Here is a 26,643-nt window from a genome sequence, read left to right as displayed (position 1 = left end):
AGATGCCTCACCACCATAATAAATTCTCTTTCACATTCAGCTTACAAAAGCCCGCAACACACATGTCCAATTTCTCAAAATCACATAAAAACATACAAACCTTTACTCTGATCACAGCCTTTTGGGGGGGAGGGCGAGTGATGAGGGCATAGCACTATAAAGGAACTATAGTTTCAAAATACAGATCGAGGACACTTTTGTGACAATATTTTTTAGGGCTTCAAAATACTCATTCTGGCTTTCTTTGATCTGCTCCATCTGGGTTGGAAAGGCTCCCCCAGGGCATTAGAGAAGAACAAAGAAAGTCTGAGTTCCACCTCTTCTCCTGTGCTCCTCTGATCCTTGCTGCTCTCTTCTCTTTGGCTAGGGAGGCCAAAGAGTGGAGAGAAGCACCACCAAATATTCCACCTCTCTTCCCAATCCCCCCCCTTCCCCTCCCTCCTTCACTACCAGAAGTCCGGAACAGAGGCTTTGCACTGACTAGACGTGGTCATCAACTCATCAGATTCGTAGTGTAATGTTGTGGCCTGGCACATTTCGCAAGAGTGACCCTGAGCAATGGTCGATGTGAAACACACGCTAGCATGTGACATAAGTGAAGGAGGCGCATACTAAACATTTGATACCAGGGTAGCAATACATCTTGTACAAAGATTTTGTAGTTACAAAAACTTTTGGTTGATGAAATATAAAACGGGGACATTTCAGATGCCCTGAATGAAATCCCTGGGACACCTGTAAAACTGGGACGCATGGTTTCTTTATGGAAATAACACATAGGCTTTTAGATTTTTACAGTAAAAGTATAGCTACTCGTCAGACATCTCAGTGGTACTGAGGTTCATAGGAGAAGGGAATGCCTCACACACGAGCTCAAAAGCTTTTCACAAGCAGAGTCTATCGATGGCATACCTCTTCTCTCTAGTACAGGTCCCCCAGGGTATAAAATGCTCCAAATCACACTTTAGTTCCTTCCACTAATTCAGGAATCATTAACCTGATACTTCAAGGAAGTGGGGAAGGTGGGCTAGGAGTAAGGGTCCATACATATAATCATCTTGGAGAAACACAGGGCAGACCTACACTACCGCTTAAGTCGATTTAACTTACATTGCTCAGGGGTGTGAAAAAGAAACCCCCCTGAGCAACAGAAGTTACAATGACCTAAGCATTGTCCACACTGGTGCTATGACGCTCTCCCAGCAACATAGCTACCATCCCTTGCAGAGGTATGCCAATGGGAGAGCGCTCTCCTGTTGGCATAGAGCATCTTCACCAGATGCGCTGCAGCGGCGCAGTTGCATCAGTGCGCTAATGTAGTGCTTCTAGGGTTGACCTGCACAAAGCTACTACAATAAGTGATCACTTTTCCCCTTTGAGAATTGTCCATACAGATTTCCAGTTTTCGGAGATTAAGAAGCAATAGAGATCCTCTAAAGATGGGTCACTGTTTTTACTTGACATCTCATGAATTGGCATCAGATCTAGAGGCATAGCCTGTGTAGTAATTGTGCTTTGTAAAAGTGTGCCTAGAGCTTTAAGTCTTACGTATTTCAATGAGAGAATCATTTTGAAGGTATGCTGTGAGGCTGCTTTAAACCTAGTGGAATTCCCATAGATGGCTCAAGACCTGCTAGGCCATAGCAATGAAGTATATAACATCTGATCTATCCAGACAGTAGTTGTGTTGAAATGGACTGGCTCCTGATCTTATCTCCAAATACCAAAAAAAAAGCCAGAGGGACTTTGGGACTGGTTTGGTTCTATTTAGGTGATAATTAACGGCACTTATTACAACTATACTGTGCAGCTTTTATATATCAATATATAAACCTATTTCAGGTATCTAACCTGAAATTTTTTTTCTTTTCTCTTTTGGCGCCATAGCTAGTCAGTCATAGCTAATTTAACTCCATCAGGGTAAACGGCATTAAATTAATTTAAAGAGCTCATCAAATATTTGGAATTAATTTAAAGAGCTCATCAAATAATTATAATATCAAGTTCCACTGGAATCAGATTAACTGATTCAGCTCTATTGTAAAAATATAGTGAGGAAGTAAATAGCATTGTAATTATTTGCTCAGGAAAGTGGGCATCAGCTTAATGGAACGGTACTAATGATCTAAATTAAACAAACTGCATTTTTACTGCAAAATCAGTGCAAGAACCACCAATAGTAGTGTGAATTGTAATAGTGTTTTTGTGATGTGTCCACTGTTGGTGGATGAAGTACTGAGATCCAGATAAGTTTATATAAGCCACCAAACACACATTGGAAGGAGTCTTTTGATCACCACCAATCTGAGCTTAATTTGAACTGGTGACATGGAAGTGAAAGACTCTGTTAGTCTTTTTGGATACTTAAACACCTGCCTACACACAGACAGTTAAGGCTGCATTTTTTTCATGAAGCAAAATAGCAAATATCATAGAACAACTTTAAGGGCAAGATACTTTGGGGTATGATTCAAGGGTATGCTTTGCATTGAGCCACTGGCATTTTCTGGCAGTAAACCTTATGATCCTCCAGGGGTGCAGTGCCAGTGTAGAAGCTATTACCCCACATCCCCTCCTTGTTGCCAGTATAGAAGGGGAAAAGGGCATGGTCAGATGGGAGGGGGCTTGGCCAGGTCACCTCTGCACTATGCCAGTCCTTACCTGTGTTTTCAGCTCCCTGTGGCCACTGTAGCCTGGTGTAAGTTAGAGCATCACTCAGCCTGTTCTAACATAGGGCAAAAGTGGACTAGCAGACACAGCAGGAAGACTGGGAAGTGCAAAGGTGAGCTTTAAGTCACACACACACACACACACACACACACACACACACACACACACACACCCCTCCTATTTGTGCTCTTTGAGGTTTGACTACAGTAGAGGATTTGGCCATAAATTGAACAAAGACATATTTTAGTGTCTAGCACAAGCCAAAGAGTACAAACCTGAAGGAAGAATCACAGAACCTGCCCTTACTATTTAATTTGCTGGAGCTTTTATTTGAAAAAGTCACAGGCCCACATCCTGCAGTGCAGTGCATCTGCCTGATGCTACACTGCCTGCAGAGCATGGCCCTAAAGTTGGCTTTATTGGTCATTGGAGGAGCCATCCCAGTGCAGGGGGATCCTTCAGTAGCATAGAGCCAGCATTGTGGGTCTTACATTGCCCCACCACCAAACACTTCCTCCTGCAGCTAGTGTAGACAGTGTGGGCATGGAACGGTGGTATGGGTAGGCATCCATATGTCCCTGCAGATGCCCATTTGCCATATTGATTGTCGTATTGGCTGCCACTGGCAGCTCACAGGACTAGCCTGGCATATATCAGGCTCAGGAATGGGAGAGTAAAAGGCCATCCCCCCTGTTCCTGTGCTGTCTGCTCCTCTGCAATAGCCAAGAATCTGGGTCCAAGAATCGAAGAGTAATTTATGCACAACATATTTTATTAAAATTTGTTGTGTTTTTGAACAATACGTATTCTGGACCTTCCACTCTACGAACGTAGATTTAAGGTTTGTTTTCAGGTAGGAATGCAAAATTGTCTTACTCAGAGCATAGAGTGGAATATTAGCAAATGCAAATGTTTCCAACAATTTAAAAAGAACTACTTTTTTTATTACTCATTGCACTGTTTTTGTGCCAAACACCACTTTCTCAGTTACCTTTTTTCCCAGCGAATAGTTACAGCAGAATCAATGTTTCTTACGCGTTATGTGATTAGGCTTCTATGTAGCAAGTACAGTATAGTTTTTGTTTGAGGATCAACTGGAATAATGTATGGACAGTGCAAAATAGCACATCATCTAACACATGAAATGGTATGATTCTATATAGCAGCTGCTGAAATTTGGCAGGAATATTTCCTAGTTTAGAATATACTTTTGTCTGTCTCAATGTTTTACACTCCATGCACAGTAACTCAAGGTTTAAAGTCAGTCTGGCTTATCTACAGTAGTAATTCATCTAGGGGAATCAGGGTAGCCAGAGTCTGCTGCTAGGAGAGCGAATGAACTATTCAGAAATGGAGGGGCAGGGGGTGGAATTAAGAACATTATTATTTATCAGTGGTATTGTAGAAATTTCAGGCAGGAGGGGAAGATCCTCTTTCTCCTTACCTTCCAAGGTTATTTGCCTTTTCCCTTGTTACCCTCCGTCATTTGGTCTACATGATTAGCCTCAGAAAGCCCAAGAATAAGCCAGCTGGCTAAGGCTAAGGTCACATCTCTACCTGCCTCCTGCACGTTATCCCCTACCTCAGTTAGACTGATTACTCAGGGCAGGTCTGCACTACCACTTATGCTGATATAACTTACATCGCTCAGGAGTATGAAAAAGCAGAGGTGGAGTAATTATGCTGACGGGAAAGCCAATGTAGCGATTCTAGTGTAGACTAGCCCTCAATAACACCTACATTTCAGGCTTTTCTGTGCTTGAACACAATAAGCAATGAAGCAACAGAAAGTCGGATTATGGGTACTGCAGAGATTTTGGTTTTTCCCTGAAAATGGTCAATTTCACATTTTCACTTAGACCCATGAAAATAATACAGTCCACTGCTAATCTCCTAACCAGCCAGCCCCTTACAGTTCATATATGTTTTCTTTCTTAGCTGCTGTTTTAATGATATTTTTTCTTTTTAAAACTGTATACATAAAAATATGGTGATCTTATTTACTATGGGCTCAATCCAAAGCCCATTGAAATCAGTGAGATACTTTCCATTAACTTCACTGGGCTTTGGATCAGGCCCTGGGGCTCACTGTGGATGGAAGACTGTAGTTTCAACTGACTTCAGTAGGGCTCTGCCTAGACACAAGGGTCTGTCATGTGAAACCAACAGGGCTTTGGTTTGTAATAAACTAACAGTAACAGTAAACAGGTCCATTTCACCCTTACTCTTGTAACATGACTAAGGATTCAATAAACCACATTTATACTCTATTTCAAGTATGTAAAATACCATGGGGGAAATTGCAAATTTGGATACTTATTTTAGGCAACTCACTGATGATTTAGATACCTAAACCCCTATTAAATCCTCTTCTGAAAAGAAATGTCACAATCCCCTAGCCAGGTCTAAACAGAAAAATGCATTCTTGGTTACTGTTCCGCTCCCCGATCTGGATTTTCAAAAGCAGACAGCTTCCAATAGCACCCCAAGACTCTAAGCAATAGTGACAAAAGCAGACTTCCTCAGTCAAAAGATCCTGAAGATCCTTCTGTCACCCAACCAGCTTCATGTCTAGGCTGATCCTCAGGCCACAAGCTCTCATCCAAGACCTGATCTCCAACACAGGCTTGGAAAACAGAAAAACTGCAACTTCAGCATTCAGTGAAACATGTGTACTGCAGAACTGAACATCATCAGAATAGTAATGGCACAGCAGATAACCCAAACCATCTCACGTAGTTACCTCTGATATATCTTGAGCAGGCGGGGGTGCCAGAATAGAACCCTGTGTTACTCTATATGAGAGAGCCCATGAGGCAGAAAAGCATTAGGCCAATACTATCCTCCAATAGCAATCAAAGAAAATTGAAAGGAAAATTTAGAATATACAGAAGCCCATGTTTCATTCATGCCCTCTGAAGCCAACAGAAGCTTTTTGCTTGATTTAAAAGGGTTGTGGATCATGTCCTCTATGCACATCTTTCATTGACTCTCTTTGCCTGGCACACACACAGTAATATAGAGGAGAAAATTATGTATACCTAAGGTTGTCAAAAAATTGGATGATATTTGACAATTAGTATGCACCAAATCAATATAATTAAAGGCTGTGTTTAAATGCATGCATGCCAGGCACAAATTTAAATTTGTGCAAGCAGTATTGAAGGGACACTGTCTCCTTTGTTTTTGAAGTTCTGGCCTTTTCCTTTGGATACATGATATTCCACAAAGTTAAATGCTGCTTCAGGACCGATGAAAACTTCTTCCTTGCCCTTACACTCTACTTACAGTCTATCTGTAGGGTATCCTGGTTCACTTAATACTCTAATTTGCTTGTTTCCTTTTGTTGTCTTATAGCTTTTTTTCCCCACATCCTGACTGTAGTTCAGGGGAAAAAAGCAAGCTGTGGAATATACCTAAGGTAATTTTTAATTACCCTAGCACCTTGGCATCTAACGGCTTCTCTGGACAGAGACTTAGTGCGTGAAAAACCACAGTGTGAATGTACAGCGCCCTGGCCTGCCACACATTAAGTTGCCATGTGGACTCTGCTACCACACACTAAAATTTCCATAGTGTGCTTTGATGTACTGCCCCTTACTCCTCTGCATAGCCGCATACGGGAAAGTATTAATCTTGTTCAAAATAACTGAGAGAAATGGATTTCAGCTATACAGTACTATCTGCATCAAAAAGTTGCCTTTTCATGATAATGTTGACATGCATAATGTTGAGTACTAACTATACTTTGAATAACTATATGAAATCACATAGTTATTTTGAAATAGTTTAATTTAAAATTCAAATTAAATATGCCTTTCTGGAAGGATGGAAAATCAACTTGAACTAAATGCTTATCAATTCTATTTTATTTCTAGTCAGGCCATCCTTTCATCTCACACTATGAAGCATAACAACGCCTGAGTTTTTTTCCTTCAGACTTTGATCAGTGTATTACCATGACAACAGCGTATTTACTGTAGCTATAATGGCTGGACTTCAGAAAATGTTAACTGGGTCCCTTGAAAGTTTATGGAAGAGCTTTTGGTTTCCACACTCTACATGAAAGAACGTTTCTCTTAACTGAACATATGGATAATTTAAATTCACTTTCAAATTAGCCAATGTTTTTAACAATGTCCAATGCCTCTAAAATGGTTTTAAATGTATTTAATATTTTTAATAATGAAAAAACAAATCAAACTTTTAATTATGAGCTTGCTCACTTTTTTGCTGACTGAAGTCCATAAACCATGGAGTTAATGCATCAGTTTGGCAGGATTTGAAGTATGTACACAATGAAGGTTTTTACTCTTCTTGTTTACATCATTATTCTTTTTTAGAGCTTGGGAGCCTTGCATAGTGACAAAGAAAGATGTGTTTCAGAGTTACAGCCGTGTTAGTCTGTATCCGCAAAAAGAAGAACAGGAGTACTTGTGGCACCTTAGAGACTAACAAATTTATTAGAGCATAAGCTTTCGTGGACTGCAGCCCACTTCTTCGGATGCATAGATGTAGGGCTCTGTTCATACACAACTCTCATCACAGTGTCTGACTAATTGCAACTAATTTTAGCTTATATGCATCACCTATAACATTGGTCAATCACTACTATCTCCTGAAAGGTTTTTATGCTCTTTAGTTAGAAAAAAGGACAGGTTTATTATTCAGGAATAGTTACATTATCTGACCCTTGCATATGCAAATATCTGCAAACTCACTGTAGTTGACACTTATGCCTCTGTCCGTCAAGCTTTAAAGCACAACCTAGTTTACATACTGATTTTCTGTTTATTATATCTGATTGCCAGCAGTATACTATAAAGTCTGATCCATAAATTATGTCTCTGCAGCTAAAAAAATAATTTCCTCAAAAATATGGTTAAAGGGGCATAAAGGGTTATATTATGTAGGCATACTGGATGGAAGGGGGAAAATATACATTAGTAACAAGAAATATAGCACCGTTAGATTATTATAAGACATAGTCTCCAATCCAGCAGAGTAATTAAGAATGTGCTTAATTTTAAGCATATATTTAAGTCCCTTCTTCTTCAGCAAAAGGGCCATGAGCGTGAGTTCAAAGGTAAGCCTGGATTTGCTAACTCAGAGACATACTGCCAGACAGCACATGCAAGAGAAGAGAAAACATTTTGTAATAGCAAGATTCCTAAAGTTTGTTTTTGCCTGTTACAAAGAACAAATTCATAAGAATAAAATGTCTTCTGCACTAGATTTTGTCAGTGTATAATTTATAAATGTGTACATAAAAAGTTTCTTTCATGTCTGTTGATCTGTTTGAAAGAGATGGAATTAGAAGATCAGAAACTAATTAGAATCTTAAGTTTTGTTACATATGGATGATATTTGAAATCATTCATATTAAATATATACTTAAAGCCATTTTAATAACTTGAAATATGAACTAATATTCAATCAGATACAATATGCATGGCTTTAAAAAGAAAACAGTGTATTATTTATGATCATCAGTAATATATGACTTCAGCTATCGCTAAGAAAAAATCTTGACAAATCTGATTTTACTCCTATACCAAAATGGATGTAATTTAATTTAACAAATGCCTCCTAAACTGTGGTTCTTTTCTGAAAAGTGACTGTAAAAATGACAGCGGGATTCAATATTTATTTTGTTTCTCAATTATTTACTCATTAAATTTACTCAGATTACAGTTTCCAAGCCAAATTTAATCTTTCTACTCTTATCTTTTTTTTGCTGTATAGATGTTCAGAAACAACGTTATCAGAATTGTTTTATAATAGAGAAAGTATTTTTTCATTTATTTCAGACATTGAAACCATTTTTATTATTGTGGTTTTTTTTTTTTAATCACCTTGGGACAGACACCAAACCTGAAAAATGTCTGCCTGATAGGTGAAAATTTCAGGAAGTTATGAGCAGTTGAAACAGAGATAGAATAGAAACTGTTACACAACCTTAATTTATAGTTAGTCATGGTGAGCATCCCAATGGTAGTCCTAAATACTCCAAAACATTGAGGGAGAAATCTTGGTCACACTGAAGTCAAAGAAGCCAGGATTTCACCCTAAATCTGCTTTGCACTGCTTGCCTGGCACAAAGCAGACTTAAACCCAATGGACACAGTTCCTTGAAGGATTCCCCTTGGCTTAGGTGCCGTAGAGCTACTGTAGTGAGTCTTATGTCATCCCCCATCTTGGCCACCAGCATAGGGGATGTGGCTGGAGAACAGGGACATGACCAGAGCATCCCTGCACCCAGGGCCAGTGCAAGGAAGTTTTGCGCCCTAGGCAAAACTTCCACCTTGTGCCCCCCCACCCACCCCGCCCGCGGCAGCTCCCCACCCCAGCTCACCTCTGCTCCGCCTCCTCCCCGAGCACACCGCCCCTGCTCTAATTCTCCTCCCCTCCCAGGCTTGTGGCGCCAAACAGCTGATTGGCGCTGAAAGCTTGGGAGGCGGGAGAAGTGGATTGGCGACCGCGCGTTCAGGGAGGAATGCTGTAAACAAAAAATTGGGGGCACCGCTTTTTGGCACCCCCAAATCTTGGCGCCCTAGGCAACCACCTAGTTCGCCTTAATGGTAGCACCGGCCCTGCCTGCACCCTCCCAACCCCCTGCTGCCAGAATGTCTCTGGGGGGAGGGGGCTTGTTAGCCACCAGCATAATTTAGCTTTCGACTACTGTACACTGTACCTGCTGACCAGCTCAGCTTAAAGTCACCTTTGGACCCCTAAACTGTGCCAGACCTTCTGTAGGTGTAACTCTGGATTCAGCCCATAATGTGCATGTAATACCAGTTCTGTTTCATTTCTTTGTATATACACACTGGTAGCCTGTTGATTTTAGATCTCAGAATTAAGAATAAATGTGACTTTTACATTTTCCCTCATCCTAAATTTTATAGTAAAAAGAACAGTAATTTGAGAAAACAGGAAGGCTTGCCCCTCAATACACTTTACTATAACATCACAGAGTGATCAAGGCAGAAAACCTTTAGCCTTGAGCACTTTATAGAAGAAAAAGGTCATTTTTATTGCAGGATAAAATGTTAATTTCTCCCTCTATTCTGTTTAGACCATTATACCTTATTATGGGCAGAACAGCTAGCACCACCTATTATTAAGTTATATAGTTAAGGTTGCATGACATTTCCCATTATAAGACCCTGTTTTCAGTTGCTTATAACTAGGGCCCTTTGTTTTCCGTTTTTATTTTATTTAATTTTTCACAGGAATTTATCAGTGTTTATTACTAGAACAAAAACAGATGAAAATTGGTGGATAAAACTATTAATAATTTTTATGGATAAATATTGGGGTTTATTTTGGTGAATGGATGGGCAGGGGGAAAAAGTATTCAGTAGATTAATGCTTTGATTAATGGAATTCAATGTGGTTTGCTGCAGAACTAAAACAGAACTCAAAACACAATGCCACCACTGAGTTTAAGAAAACAATAAAAAATCTCTAATCCCCAAATAAAATTTTCATTTGAATAAACAGTTTACTGTTGTAGACTTGTATCAGAGGAGTAGTCGTGTAAGTCTGAATCTGTAAAAAGCAACAGAGGGTCCTGTGGCACCTTTAAGACTAACAGAAGTATTGGGAGCATAAGCTTTCGTGAGTAAGAACCTCACTTCTTCAGATGCAAGAAGGACATCTTGCATCTGAAGAAGTGAGGTTCTTACCCACGAAAGCTTATGCTCCCAATACTTCTGTTAGTCTTAAAGGTGCCACAGGACCCTCTGTTGCTTGTTGTAGACTTAGAACTAGTAGCCTATAAATAATTACATTTAATAATTGGGCCACACCATTTGCAGCACATACATTCAACTTCATCCTTTTCTCCTGTTTTTGTTTTATTAAAACTTTCGAATACTTCCTTGTGTTCTGAAACGTATTCTGATATAGATTTTTGTTTTCTTCCCGTTTTAGTGTGTCAGATCTTTACACCATTATCCACTAACAGTCTGAAATGTGTACATGGTGGGGGTGAGATTTATCAGTGTGTTCAAATGCGCACAGACTTCAGAACTTGCGTGTATGCCTGTTTGTTTATTACGTGTATTTTCTAGACTAATACATAGCCTTACTTCAACAGGCAGCTTTGCATATACACACAGACTAATGTATAATCTTAATACATGTACCTCATGCAATGTATTGTATTCCTAATAAAACAAGTTATTTTTTATACATTTGAATGATACAAAAGTAGGATGAAAAATGGAAAAAAAACAAGTAATACTTAAAATCTGGTATTTTTTTTGGTAAAAATCAGTTTAAACTGAAAACGAAGGGCTTATAACTTTGCCAAACTTTAAGCATTCAGGTTGAAACTTTCCATGCTGGGTATCTGCCTTGGGCTGATTTTTTTGGAAAATTTCAGTTAAAAGTGTTCAGCCATTTCCAAGAACAAGGCTAGTGAAAAATACATGGTCTATTCAAAAAAATTCTGGTGCCATTTTCTTTGAAAAGATCCAGTGCTTCCATTCTTTGGAGCAGGAATTTGAAATTTGGCAGTGTGTGGTCTTTATGTCAGAGATATGTCCTTGTTGTTCCTGTAAAAATCCATCCACATCCAAGTTTGGAAAAAAATCATAGTTCACCAGTGCTCAGTAGAGACTGAAATTGGATGAGGAGATAGGAAAGGCTGGGACTGAGAGGCAGTGGAGTAGATGAAAGGAGTTGAGGAGGGTCGAAGATAAATCTGATGAGGAGCCAGAGTGCACAGGGAGAACTAGGACTGGCTGGACGAAGACACTGGGACAAGGACATGGGTGGGACAGGATGGCACTGAGATTAGAAATTGGTCTAATAAAAGATATTACCACACCCATCTTGTCTCTCTATTTTACCAACAGCAGAAAAAAAAATCAAAAATTGCTGCCTCTTTTGACTGCTTCTGTAGTCCTTTTATTCAGGGAAAAAAAGGCAGCCTTCACAGTTTAGTCTGCAAAACTTAAATTGATTTAGGTTCCAAAATGATCTTTTCACCTCTTCCTTGGACCTGAAATGTGTTTTCCTCTAGTGAATAAAGATGAATGTTTTGCATCATGCAGCCAGAGGGCGGGAGGGGGTACTGTAAGGCCTCTGAGGAGCTAGCTTAAAAAATAGTTCTGCAAGATGGTCAGTTTTTGACCGAATAAGTAGAAAATAAGTAAGCGAGTTCCAATGCTTGGTATGTTGAATAGTCTTAATTGTTGGTTTCATTCTCACGCTTAGATCAGCAGTAGGGTTTATAGAAAACAACATGTTCCTCCAAAGTTTATATTGTACATCTTATAGAGGAGAGCTTACTTTAAGCCATACATTTTTTCTTTATTTTTATCCAGTTACTAACCATTCTGGAGGCTTTTCCCCAGTCTCTTTGCCCAGCCATTCTGCAGGTTTACTCATTGATGACAAAATCTCTTATTCTGTCAATCTTTTGCTTTTTGATCTGCCATTTCTTGGATGACAGTGTCACAGTTGTCTTAGAGACCTCAAAACCAAACAATAACTAGGGAACTGGATTGTTCTAGAGTAATTATGGTCAGGACTAGTAGCGCTGCCTATTATTAAGGGTGCCAACATTCCCCATTATAAGCCCCTGTTTTCAGTTGCTTATAACTTTACCAATTTTTAACCATTTGGGCTTAAATTTTACATGCCAGATGTGTTCTTCAGAATGATTTTTGTTCTTTAATTCTAGTGAAAATGGTTCAGACATTTCTGAAAATGTAGCTAGGGCAGAATACATTATCCATTAAAAAAAAAAAAAAAGCTGTTGGGCCCTCATGCTTTGGAGCAGGGATTTGAAATTTGGTAGAGGGGTGACCTTTGTCTCAGGAACGTGCCTTTCGCTGTCCGCGTGAAAATCTGCCTAAATTCAGCCTTTGAAATGCTCTGTAGAGACTTCTTAGATTTTAGCAGCTATCATCCTGAAGATTACTTTTGCACTGAGCATGCTCTATTCCAGGGCTCAGCAGGACTTCCCCTACAATCGCAACTCTGGGCTGATGCAGGCCATGCCGGGTCCAAGCACATGAACTGAGAACGGGAGACTGTCTTGTCTGTGCTCTTATGATCTCCCTGCTGGGCCCAGTCAGAATGGAGGATGAAGCTTCATGATTCAAATAAACAAGAGCTGTACCTGTAGGGAGGGCAGGAGAAGTAAACTCGGACAAGAAGCTTGGAGGGGAAGTTGGGAGTGACAAAAACTGGGACTGGAGACTTGTAGGGGGAGATGAGAGAAACTGGGACTGGGAGTTGGGGTGGAGGAAAGATTGGGACTTGGAGCTGGGATGGAGGGGTTGGCACTGGCTGAACAAGGAAACTGAGACTGAGAACCAGGGGGATGAGGGGAAGGAGATGAGAGAAGACTGATCTGACAAGGAGCTGGGGTGTGTCGGGAGAACTATGATTGGACAAAGAAACTAAGACAAGGAGCAGGTTGCAGGGGAGGGGGGGCATTGACATTGAAAAAGGAGCCTGGGGAGGGAGATTGGGACGAGGAGCCAGTGGGGATGGGGAATGTGGGCAGGAGGATGACTGGAAGCTGTGGGGGAGTGAGAGAGATCAGATGAGGATCTGGGAATGGGGGAACTGGGAGTGACTTGGACAAGGAGCCTTGAGGAGTAGGGATCAGTGATGCTAATGAACCATGTGAGTGTCAATATGATGCCGCATGACAGAATTTCTGACTTCAGTTTACTTTCTTAAAAACCTAGGAAATTACCCACAAAAAACTACATTAAAGTTGCAAAGTCAAGCACTCAAAAATTAGGAAATGCCAGACCCTTAATTCAGCCCCCTCGTGCATACATATTATGATACAGTCTTTAATTACATGATCACATACTATTTTTTCCCCTGCCCACACTTCCCATCCCAACGACTCCCAGTCTCAATCTCCCTTCCTCTCTCTCACCAACAGAAGTTTGCCCAATAAAAGATATTACCTCACCCACCTTGTCTCTCTAATATCCTGGGAACAATACAGCTACAACACTGCCTATTGACAAAATAGTTTATATATTTTACAAAAATCCTCCACAACAAATGTAATACAAGGTAATTCTCCAAAGACTTAGCGAACAGAATCAACATTTATCAGGCTGTTTAACAACAAATTGATAAATTAACACACAAATCACATCAGATATAATGTATGAGGAACTGGGAACAAAATCTTCTTTTAGAGCTTGTGGAAGAGAAAATATTAAAAAGTTATAAAGCTGAAGAAACAAAATAAATGACTTCTAATTATAAATCTGCTCATGCCATCCTTGTTACATATGGAGAAATTAAAGGAGAAGACGCATAATAAAGCAAATGGATAGCCAAAAGTTCAGGGCAGCTAATATCCTCAGGGCCATATCCAGATGAAGGGTAACTTCCAATTTGCTGGCTCAGAAAAGCACTTGGGCTCCTCTGTACTATACTGACTTTCAGAGGGTACTTCCCACTTATGAGCAGCCATGTAGTGCTTAACTTCGCTGCTTAGGACTGCTACCTTCCCATCCACCCATCCTCACTGAAATATACGTCCTGGCCTTGGTTCAGGATAGCACATAACCATGTACTTTAGCCCATCCCTGTTCAGGAGAGCACTTGATCAACCTCAAGCACATGTACTTAACTTTAAGCATAGACTTAAGTTTTGTCCTGAATAGGGTGACATTCCTGAATTAGGGCCATGATGTTGGGCATACACAGAGCCTGCTCAGGACATTCCACAATGTTCTGATCCAGGGGGACTAAGCTAAGGAAGTATGTACCCCAAAGACAAAGATTTCTCCCAGGATAACAGCTTTGAATTGGTCAGCCTGGAAGGTAGGGAAAAAAAAGATCCATTGGATCAGAGATGATTCCTATCTTCCCCAGGCCAAATTTTTTTTTTTTTTTTACAAATAGAAAAAAAAATAGACAAAGGTGGGAGAGAACTGAAAAAGAGAGGAGGCAGATCTTGCAGTCCAGTTACTGAGAAATGAGAGGCTCCATCTCCCATCTTTCCTTTAAGACAACCTGTAGGGCACCTGGAATCAGTCCCTGTTGCTTACTTGGAGAGTCCATGGACTGAGAGAGACAGGAGGTAACAGAATACAGGAGGGAAGGAGTTTATTTACATGATTGTCCTCCCTCCAAGCGGTTCCACAAATCCACAGCATGCAGGAGTGTTTTTAGATCCATCACAACAGGCTGATCTTTTCTCCTACATACATTGGTCATCGAGGAGCCAGGTAAAATCATCTACGCCTCTGTGACTCAAGAAGCCACAGATACTTTTGTTGGATAGGCCCCTCATCATTGCCTTTGTGAGATGATGCCATTTTAGCTGGGATTAATAGGGTGAAGAAAAAAATGTTGTACACTGTTAACTGATTTTTGCAAATACACAAACTACAACCACGTTGGGGTATAACATTAGTGAATCAGTCTTTCAGTCAAATTTATCTTTTGTGCAATTCCACTGAATAAAGAAATGCAGTTGTTAGTATGGGTATGGATATTATCTGAATAATTTTCAAAAATTCAAAAGAAAACCTGTATAATCTTGCTTTGGCAGATTCAACGAACAGGTTGAATTCTTACTTTGCTCTGAGGACTTCAGATGAAAATCGCTATATATAGTAAGCACTCCATATTGTTGTTCATTGCTTTTAACTCAGGTAACCCCTACCTAAGAAGCTGGGGACAGAAATATTCAAAAGCCCAAACCTGTAGCCCTTTGTCACACAGAACTCCCTTTGACCTCAGTGGAAGCTTTGCCTGAGGCTACATCTACACTACAGGGGGGGTGTCGATTTAAGATACGCAAATTCAGCTACACGAATAGCGTAGCTGAATTCGACGTATCGCAGCCGACTTACCCCGTCGTAGGGACGGCGGCAAAATCGACCTCTGCAGCTTCCCGTCGACGGCGCTTACTCCTACCTCCGCTGGTGGAGTAAGAGCGTCGATTTGGGGATCGATTGTCGCGTCCCGATGGGACACGATAAATCAATCTTCGAGAGGTCGATTTCTACCCGCCGATTCAGGCGGGTAGTGTGGACCCAGCCTTAATAAGGACTGCAGGATCAGGCCACAAATGAAATTCTGCTTCCTCGGGGTTGAATAGTGGCAAGTTTGAATACCTGCAAGGTACTTGGTTGTTGAAAAGGTTGCACTATATATTTTTAAGGAAATTGTGGATATTAGGGGCCTCATTCTCAGCAGTTTTTTTTTTTTCATTTCAATAACTGTAGTTGTTAAAATCAACTAAGATATGCCAATTTACAGCAGCTGAGAACCTGGCCCTTGTGCTTGAGAGAAACAGATAAGATTAAACTGATTATTATCACTCGGAGACCAATCAGATTGAGGGCTGAGTATTATGGATCTTATTCAGGCAAAATTTCCTCTGACTTCAATGGAAATCAAAAGAATTCAGTAGCAATATACAGTGTAATGGAGACTTTCTAATCTTTATCGTAAAAACACCACAATTGTTAAAACAATAACTTGTATGACTAATCTTTGTACTCTGCATTACTCTTCCTGAAATTGTTGGAAATACACCAGCATGTTTCAATTAGAAAAGAACTATTGTTTGATCGGGATATCTAGTTGGACATACTACTGTACATTGCAGAAACACTGAGAAAATACCATATGTAAATAAGAAAATGGCTTTTCTCTATTTTTAAAAAGGTTTATTAGTGTACCTGAAAATGTAGCACAAGATCACTAAAATATGAGGAATAGAAAAAAAAATTATCTTTGTAACTGAAGATGAAGCAATATAGATGTTGGTCTGATGAACAGGATGGAGTTACTGAAAAGGTAAAGAATGGTCCATACAGGAATAATAAAACAACTTTTTCTGTCACCATAAATTAAAGAAACTTTCACTAGAAGTATAAATGCCAAATGGATTTGTCTAATGTAAAGCCTCTAATATAAAACCTTTTTCTGTTTTGGATGAGAAAACCAGAAATAGACAAAATGCCACCAGTAGAATCTGCAGACTTATTCCATAAGGCCCAGTGAAGAAGATACATCTAGTTAGAACAAAAAAAATATCCTGCCCCCAAACTGATAACTTTGCAAAAACAAAGGTTATGAATAATGAGATGCAATATCCATCAACTCCTGCAACTGCAAAATTAATTCCAATTTTTCTGTACAATACAAGAGATAATGTTCAATATCACATATCAGTGAGAGTATTCCCACTTTAGTCAATGGATCTACTGTGCAAGCAAGCCTTGAATGGTCAATCCACTTGTTGTATTTGACTGAAGTCAGATAACCCAGCAATGTTAAGTTTCATAGAATTTGATTCAGAGGCTCCACAGCACTTGTTGATTCAGACAGCCAAAGTGAGAGCTTCATTCTGAAAAGAAGCCCTCAATGTAAAAAGTTGCTTGGAGTCTCAAAGTGTGAATTAAGAGAAAATATAGTGGACAATTCATCAACTGCAAAATATCAAAATTAAATCAAACCCAATATGATTGTGTCAAAAACTTTTTATGCAAAAAATTATTTTGGTGTGATGTGTAAATTTCAATTTTCTTCCCAGTGATTCCACTTATCCAGTGAGGTCCAGTTTTTTTAAAGGAAGGAATATAAAAATATGAAGTTTGAATAATGAAGTACATGCTTTCTTAAAACAGAATAAATCATAGTGACAGACCTGTAAAAGTGACTGCCAAATTAGAAAATACATTTTTAACAAATTTAGGTTCTATCTTCAGGCTTTATTTTGTATATTTTATTTTTAACTTGATTGAATGTTGATTACAGAGCACCCAGGAACCTGTACCATTGATCTGCTCAATAGACAGAACAATCTGACAGCTCTCTGAAAAAGAGATGTCTATTTGTTCAATAGAATCAGTGTCCAATACACTGTTTCGCTGTCACCATTGGGAAGTGTGGTTAATTTTGCTTATTAAATAACACAAAACAGCTTGAACAAGAAATACAAAACTCAGGAGTGCTTTTAGATACAGTACACCCCTGGTATAATGCCCTTCATTACCGTACTGCTAAAAAAAGGGGGGGGGGGGGGGGATGTTGCATATTCATGGATAATTTTTATCCAGGGCTGAGCCCAAGGGCAGAAACTAAGGAGTGGGCTCCCACTCTGTCTCCCACCACCTGGGGCTGACAGCTGGGAGCACAGAGTCCCGCTTCTGCGGGGGGGCTGACAACCAGGAGCTCCTCCACTAGGGGCTGAAGTCACAAAGGTCACCAAAAATCTCCCTCCCTGACCAACTTGTAGCCTTAATTAATATTAATTAATTAAGCTAACACCCCTATCCAAGGTGACTTCATTAACAAACTCCAGCAGTTTATGATTCCTTCTGATTGTCCTTTTGCTATAATGAACCCCTGGTTACAACGAAGGCCTGGATCCTGACAGGTTTGTTATAGCGAGGATGGACTGTATTTTGTTTTTCCCCAACTGCCTATACAACAACACTCTAACATGAAAAAGTACAAGAGTCTGCTGTTTTATTTTATAATATCAGGATGCATAAAAATCAATTATTTTAAAATATTGGCTTTTTTCAATCAGATATTTTTATTTAAATTAAACAATTTTTTTTAAATAAACCTATTTAAAATTAAATTTGAAATTGACAATTTATGTTAAGGTCTAAACTATTAAAATAATGTAAATTAAATACAACAAATATTGAGCAGTACCTCTGCCAATTTTAAAGTAGAATCAAACCACCGATTTGGTTGACATTCTAAACTAGCTTTTGACAGTGGTAGCCTTTTCTGCAGAAATAGGGAGAATGTTTTTTTCATTTCAGTTTATTCAGCTAGTTCAGTTTAATGACTAGTTCATTTAAAGTTAAGAAACCAAGTGGGAGTTGAAAAAAGCAGGAAAGCTTGTTTTCCTCTTCCAGTCTATGAAGAAAAACTAGATGTGATAGGATGAGATCTACTGGTTCTAAAATCTTAAAGGACATGGTGACCAGAAGCAATCAGGGCAATTCATTAACTATAGATATTTCCTTTGTGTAATAAATCAGTTTCGAATGTAGAATATGTTTTGATAAACTTTTTTTCTTAAGTATCCAGCACATTTAAGTTTGATTTTAAAACATTAAAATTGTGTTTTTGTGCATTTTTGATTGAATTTGAATTTCCATTCACATAGAGCTTGACACAAATCATAAGTAAAAAATTATGGTAACTAAGAAATGCATATTTCAGTATTTTCTAACATACTAAAAAAATCTAAAAGTTAAGAATCTGAATAAATGTTAGTTAAGCTATATAATTGCTTCATTAAATGTTTATAGATGTAGATATCCTCCTGGTTAGCAAAAAAAAAAATGCACCAAATTTAGAGTACAGAATATAGTTAGTTACAATGCAACATGTTTTAATTAACCAGTGAGAATCAACCTCTCTTTAGGAAAATAAAAAGCATAAATACAACACATGATTAAAATTGATCACTTAAATCAAGGTTTCCTGCTTGTTGATTTAAATCATTATTAAAATTGGTGATTTATATATTTTTGATTTAAATCAGTCCACCCAGTATAGTATAGTCAAGTGTGTGTATTTGCTAGTTTGAAAAAACTGCCAACTTTGGTGTCTGTACCAGACGACAGAGTAGTGTTAGCAACTGATTAAAAATAGTGAGAGATTGTTTATTTAAAAAATCAGGATGAATTCATCTAAAAGCTAGCAAATATTATCAGAATGACTTTTAATTTTAAAAAAATACTATTTTGTCATCCAGAAGCTGGCAACAATATAAAGTCTTTAGATAAAAAAGGTAAATTTTGTTCATTATGATAAAAATAGTCTAGCATTAAAAAATATACTTGGTCCCTGCATAGGCTACAGTGCATGGGCCTTGCCTAAACAGATTGCTGCTGAAAATGTGCATCACCTGGAGCCACACTTACTCACATGTTTTGGGACTTATATAATAACAAGACAACTTAAAAATTATTTCCCAGAACTACATTTGGCATATATCCCTTCAGCTCAGAAACGCTCCAATTCAAGGAAAGCTTGGTACTCTAGAACAGAGCTTGTAGCCCAATGACTCATATTGCTTAGATGGAAGAGCAGACTGCTGCCAGGGATAGACGCTTGGCACAGCAACTTGGCTGACCTGGCATCTAAAAAGCAGGTAACATTTCAAAGAGGGACCTCACACAAATTTGAAAAGATTCGGTATGACTTTTTAGAAATCTTTGATTAATTCCTAGTGGATAGAAACGAAGCTGCCACTCTCTGTTCCCATCCTGCTCCCTTCCTTCCTTTCCTTTCCCCCAATGAAACCAGCTGGGCTCCATGCAGGCTCAGCAGTCCACAGTGAATCACAGAGCAGGACCAGAGCCTTATACTATGAATAAATATTGTGACATACGAGATAATAACATAATATCAGCAAGACTAATACCTCTGTATTTTGTTTAAGTCAGACAATAAACCATTTATTTTTTAAAATGTAATTAAGCAGTCTCATAACAAATCTGTTAAAAGGGTACTGTCAGCTTGAATTGATTTCCACAGAACTACTTGTGTGAGAGAACTTATTCACAAAAATAAGTATTTGAAGGATCTAACCCTAATTTTATAATAAACAATTTTTTATAAAACCTAGGGCCAACAGCAAAACAAAATCAACCCAACAGAAACTGCTATGTTTACACAAATAAATATTCCTCTGCAGAATCTGAAACTCAAACACTGCAACACTAGGAACCTGAAAGTGAAACTAACTATAAACAAAAGTAAAACCAAATTCATTAAAATTCTACATTGTCCAGGATGAGATGAGAGAAGTACAGAAAGTAAACATAGAAAATACATATTGACAAATATACTGGATTTTAAAAATTATTTCACTTTTAATAATTATAGTAATAATACGGGTAATTGGTATGTAGGTTGAAAATTATGTTTAAACAAATATGTATTTAACTGACAGTAGCTCTTCAAATCTTTACGCTCATTATATAAAAACCCTACATGAAAAGTATATTAAGGTTGCCAAGTCAAGTGCTCAAAAGTTAGGAAATACCACAATTAAGGCTGCCCATGTAACCTTAATTTGGCCCCCTTGTGATATAGCCTTTAATTACATTACCATATACAATTTTTCCATAGAATTTTGCAAGTTTAATATTCTTTTAATGTACTTTTATGCAATTTCCAAAGGTTTTTAAAACTTTAAAATTGAAAAAACAAAAATTCCATCATGAAGCATATTGAGCCCCACATGGGTCATCAGCAGGGTTGGGATCTTTAGATCCACAGCAAAGTCCTCTATCACTTGAGTTAACAGAGTAACTGGTAGCAGTAGAAGGTTATCTTCTAGTAGAAGAGGATGGAGACACACACTTCGCCAGTAGCTTTCACAACAAATTGCTATCAAAGGAATGTTCCGACGCCAGAATAATAGGTTCAGTTCCAGGTTCTGGAGGGGAATGTGCTCTAGTCATTACAGATCCTTCTGTACCTGTCCTCCCCAGCTTCTGCCCCCGTCTCTTCGCCTGCTGCTATCCACTTGGATTCCTACCCCTCCCCCAACCTTGCCCCTCTTCTGCAACTCCCAACCCATTTTCATTCCTGTCTTTCCCCGTTCCCAGTTCTTGCCCTTCTCCACCTCTTGTTCCCATCCCCCCCATCTTCTGACCCCCTCAGCTCCTGCCCTATCCCACACTTCTGCTCCTAACCCCTGCATGCCCAAATCCTCCCTCCCTGCATCTCTTTCCCCTCTCCCCACTACTTATCACTCCTCTTCATTTGAGCATAGCTGTTTCCTCCATCTCTTCCACAGTGCCTCCTCTCAGTTCTGGTGCTCAGCACCACTTCAGCCCCTGGAAATGAGGAGGAGCAACCACAGGGAAGCTGCCTGCTCAGCCCCTGCAGCCTTAGGTTGGAGGATGCTCAGTCACTCTGTGGAGATGGCACATGCACAGAGTGGATCTGTGAGGAGATGGAGCATGCTCAGCGCAGAGTCTTCAGAAAATTTAGCAGCTGAACTCTAACAAGTCTCCACTGAGCATGTGCAAACTGAGGTTTTTTAAAAGCTTATATCTTGGCCAAATTTGCATACATTTTCACAGAAGCAACAAAAGGTACATCCCTGCCACCGGGGTGACATCCCTGCCAAATTTTAATTCCCTGCTCAAAATCATGGAAGCATTAGAGCTTCCCAAAGAAATGGTTGTAAGATTTTTTTTTTAACATGGACAAAACAAGATTTTTCCCTACTATCATTCTCAGAAGTGACTGGACTATTTTAGCTCAAAATTTAAAAAAAAAAAAAATCAGCCATAGGCAGACACCAACATGGAAAATTTCAGCCCAAAACATTTACTTTTCACAAAGTTAAGCGGTTGAAAACAGAGGTTTATAATGGGAAGTGTTGGGCAACCTTAACTATAGAGGTCACTACTTGCACTGCTTATAATTAAGTTACGGAAAAACTTGTTGAAAATTTTACTGAAAAGATGATGAAATCATAGCTCTGTATCTTAAAATACAAGAACAGACAAACAGTGTTAGTGTTAAGTTCATGACATATATTATTGGCCCCAAACCCTCACACATGCAGGTTACTCGTGGGTACTCACATAAATAACATTACTCCTAAATGCAGTCTGGTTGTTTGGGCCTTTCGTTAGCCAGCCAATAGGTTTCAGAAACAGACACAGATCAATGGTTGAGCTGATTACATCATGAAACTGCAATCACTAATTATTTAATCTAACTAAACAAACATCACTATGGGAAACAAATTAGCATTTCATACATGAGTGAAGGAGACAATTTTCCACTTCAGGGTACAGCCACAGTGGACACTTGTTGAATTTGTACACTTAAAGCTCATTTTATGCATGTCCACACTAAGGGGTTTTATAGCCTTTCTGGAGATTTAGTACCATAAAAAGATTAAAGTTCCTCTGCTGGCTATAATATTTATAACAGCTAATTATTTCTAAATCACTGGAGTGAAAGTAAGATATCATCCTGTAAGCAGTTAAGGAATATCAAGTAAAGTTTTTGGATTAGCATCCTCACTAATTGCTAAATCACTCCAGTGCCCTGACAGGAAAAGAACACTACACAACTCTTTAAGAAACAAGGTCCATGTTGTTAGAAGTCTATTTAGCAACTTTTCTCTGGTCTGCAAACGAAAAGAAAATTAGAAGAAAACTGACAAACGGTTTAAATTGCAAGAAGCTCTTGGCAAATGACAACCTTGTGGCCCAGTCCTCAGACAAAACTCTCACTGACCTTAGTGGGAACTTTGCTTGAATAAGGACTGCAGCATCAATGCCCAGATCCCCAGATCACTCTTCAACTCTGTATGAATATAGCCACATGATAATTTTTGAGGCCATGGGACCATCAGTGCCTTCCCAACTCACTTTCCATGTTCAAGCCAAATACTCAAAAATTAAAACGAACATGTGTGTGTGTGTGTTTTCTGAATGGACAGTAGCTGACAACCCAAGTTCTTGCTTACACCTCCTACTGTCAGAGGTGATGTCCATTAAAATGCAAACCATTTGCTATACAGCGTCCTGACATGAGTGAGTAACCCAGAATACACAACCTCCATCCTGCTAGCCAGGAAGGGAAGCTCGTGTGTGAGGCTCCGTACATGTGCCTCTGCCAGAGGGGATCAAACCCCGCCCACAGCATGAAACCCAGGCTTAGGCGAATGGTGGCGGCTTGGGGCAGAGCCCTGAGGGCTCAGTCTCGTTCCCTTCTGGTTCGACTCAGGCGGGGGTAGCCTATCATGCCCAGAGTGGAGCTGTGCGTGTGTCCACACGCGTCTCCCTGTCCTTGAGGGCGCGGAAAATGCGAAGAGTGTGAGGGGGCTGACCCAGCGACGCGTGTGTCAATGCGCACACACACACACACACACACACACACACAGAGGAGCCAGTCCCCGGCTCGCTGTCTGCCCCCCCCCCCCCGGCACGGAGCGGCGGGCTGCGCCTTACCTGGGGTGCTGGGGGAGGCGGGCCGGCTTAGCCCAGCTGCTGCTGCTGTCCGCTGTGGCGACCTGAGCGCGGGAGCCGCGGCCGCTCTGACACCGGCTGCTGCTGGGCTTGATGCCGCCGCTTTTCTGGTGCCTCCCGGTGCCGCTGCGGCGGCGGCTGCTCCACTCGCGCAAGAGGCCAGGCTCGGGAGCCGGCAAACTCGTCCTCGCACACGACAAGCCCGGGGGTCTGGCCGCCGCCTTCCTGCTGGGGCTGCTGCTGCTGCTGCCCCCGCTGTATCTCATGGTGCAAGGGGACGCCGCATGCCGGGCTCCCGCTTCCCCGCCGCACCGCACAGAGACACGCGGCAGCGCGGGCTCCACCGGGACCGCCAACCAGCCGGCACCCCGGGCTGCTGCGGGGCGAGGAGAAGGAAGTAGGGGGGCAGAGGGGCTGCTGGCTGGGATCCGTCCTGGTGCATTAAGTTAAATGCACTGAGGGGCGAGGCAGGGAGGCTGCAAACCCGGGACTTCTCCTTAAAGTTGGTGCCCCGGGGGCGAGGAGGGAGCATCCTCCCAGCAAATCCTGCATCGTCCTCCACCCCCCCTCAGCAGAGCTTTTGGGGCGCAGCCCGGCCTGCGCCCGGCGATCATCGGGGTGCAGCTCCTGCGGGAGGGCTAATGCCTGATTGCCGAATTAGCTGGAGGGGAGAGGCGGGGGCTGCTTTGCTATAATCGGACTCTCTTGCAAGGAAAAGGTAGCTGGGCTGCAAAATTGGTCAGGGCTGAAAAGGGACCCGCTGATCGCTTCCCGTCTCCCCCCTTTTGAAGAGCGGGTGGTTTTGCTTTTGGGAAGAAAAGGGTGGGGAAGAAAAAGCTGCAGAGAGAAGGAGAGGAGCGCTCCCTCCCCTGCCTCCCTTTGCACAAGTGCAGGAAATGTTCCACTGACCTACATATTTTTCCAAACATACGTGACCTTTTTTCTCCCCAGCCCCCCTTTCTGTGGGAGGAGACAGGCGAGGATCCAAGAAAAGGAGACGCTGGGGCTAGAGAAAGCACAGAAGAAGAAAAAACAGGGAGGGTTTCTTCACAATGCGGAGAGCAAATATCAACTTAGCTATATTTATACATATGCACAGTGAACGACAGAGCATAAAGCGGCAGTTGATCTTTGCTAATTCTGCTGTGTTCCAGATCCTAAGGAACGACCGCAGTTTAAGCTGGCCAGAAAATGTAGACGGGGTAGGCAACCTATGGCACGCGTGCCGAAGGCGGCACGCAAGCTGATTTTCGGCGGCACTCACACTGCCCGGGTCCTGGCCACCGCTCTGGGGGGCTCTGCATTTTCATTTAATTTTAAATGAAGCTTCTTAAGCATTTTAAAAACCTTATTTACTTTACATACAACAATAGTTTAGTTATATATTATAGACTTATAGAAAGAGACCTTCTAAAAACATTAAAATGTATTGCTGGCACACGAAACCTTAAGTCAGAGTGAATAAATGAAGACTCGGCACCCCACTTCTGAAAGGTTGCTGACCCCTGATGTAGAGTGTGGGTTTAAAACTCTTTAGCTATGCCGCTCTCCTCCTATAGTGACCAGGTTAGAGAGGGTAGGATCGCTGTACCCTACAACCCTCTGGTATATGCACACTTTAAAAACAATAATACTCTGAGCCTTTCATCTGATGATCCCCTTTATAAATATTAATGCTTTAAGCCTCATAACACCAAGGAGAGATATAAATATAATTCCCCCCCTTTTTATAATTGAGGAAACTGAAGCACAAAGAGGTTAGGTCAGTGGTTCTCAAACTGGGGGTCCAAAGGTTATTACATGGGGGGTTGCGAGCTGTCAACCTCCACCCCAAACCCTGCTTTGCCTCCAGCATTTATAATGGTGTTAAATATATAAAACATGTTTTTAATTTATAAGGGGGGTCACACAAAGTGGCTTGCTATGTGAAAGGGGTCACCAGAACAAAAGTTTGAGAACCACTGGTTTAGGTGATGACAGTGGGTGTTTGTTGTAGAGCCACAGAACCCCTCCCTCACAAGCTCTTATACCCATGACTCAACTACAAGACCATCCTTCTCACCCCTTATAGGAAGTGAGAATCCTCAGGTTTAGCCAACTATAACCCAACAAGCTACTTATGGCATAAGTGTTAAATACCATATTTTCACTAACAGCCCCGTCTTCTAAGGTACAATTCTGAAACTGAAGAGTAACATCACAAACCACTGATCCACAACTAGGAGAAATATTCCGATCCCATGGAAAGGCATAGCAACATAAAACATTGTATCCTTGCCTCCTCCCTGTCTAAATCTTGATAGCTATCTCCCAGTACATGAGATTAATTGATTGGCCTATGACCGGAGGATAACAGGGCTGGGTCCATAATGAGGACTATGGGCCCTGGCCCCATTTAAGTTAATGTGGGCTTTGCTAGAGATTTCAGTGGGAACCATATCAGGCCAGAGAACTCCATTACCTAAAGCAAGGTTCTCAGCTACTACAGGCATAAACAGTAACTCCTTATTTGGTTATGCAACTCCACACCGTCAATTAGAGCAAAACCTTTACAGAGAGCTCTTTTTTGTAAAGTAGGTCATTCTCTTTATTTCCCACTTGTATTATTTTTGTCTAATACTCCTTCTGAAAAGTAGCCAGTGAGATATAAGGAAATGTGTTAGATCCTAGGAGAAGTTGTTTATTTTTAGGCTTGCTCCTGATTTGCTGCGCTTTCTGATGCCGAGTATGATATATTTGAAATGTTAGTTTGAATTGCCTGTCTACAGTTCCAAACTATGGAAAATTTTGCACTCTTTAGTCAGGCACTTTTGTACTCTCCCTTCTAGCACAGACATGACTAATGTTAAAAGGGTGAAGTTGTGTATTTATAATCAGATTAAATACAAAACTTTACAAAGCTCCTCCCTTCCTTTGGATGTAACCCAGCATTTTTTCCCCCTTTGGAAATTGCCAAACAATGGTTAAATGACCCTTTGGCAAACTA

At 40.6% G+C, this 26,643-nt stretch overlaps 1 protein-coding gene across 1 annotated transcript in view; it reads right to left on the bottom strand.

Moving 5' to 3' along the window:
• Positions 1-24,525, bottom strand: part of NPAS2 (neuronal PAS domain protein 2) — a 146,914-nt gene extending 122,389 nt beyond the window's left edge. The window contains exon 1 of the mRNA XM_034757982.1: positions 23,640-24,525. Within this exon, the coding sequence (XP_034613873.1) occupies positions 23,640-23,923 (284 nt within the window). The 5' untranslated portion in view covers positions 23,924-24,525. The remainder of the gene's footprint in view (positions 1-23,639) is intronic.
• Positions 24,526-26,643: the final 2,118 nt, after the last annotated feature.

This window comes from Trachemys scripta, chromosome 1 (assembly GCF_013100865.1).
Source record: "Trachemys scripta elegans isolate TJP31775 chromosome 1, CAS_Tse_1.0, whole genome shotgun sequence".
In the NCBI taxonomy this organism is placed as follows: Eukaryota; Metazoa; Chordata; order Testudines; family Emydidae; genus Trachemys; species Trachemys scripta.
The sequence above is the reverse complement of the archived record's forward strand: the minus strand, read 5'-3'. Positions and strand labels throughout refer to the sequence as shown.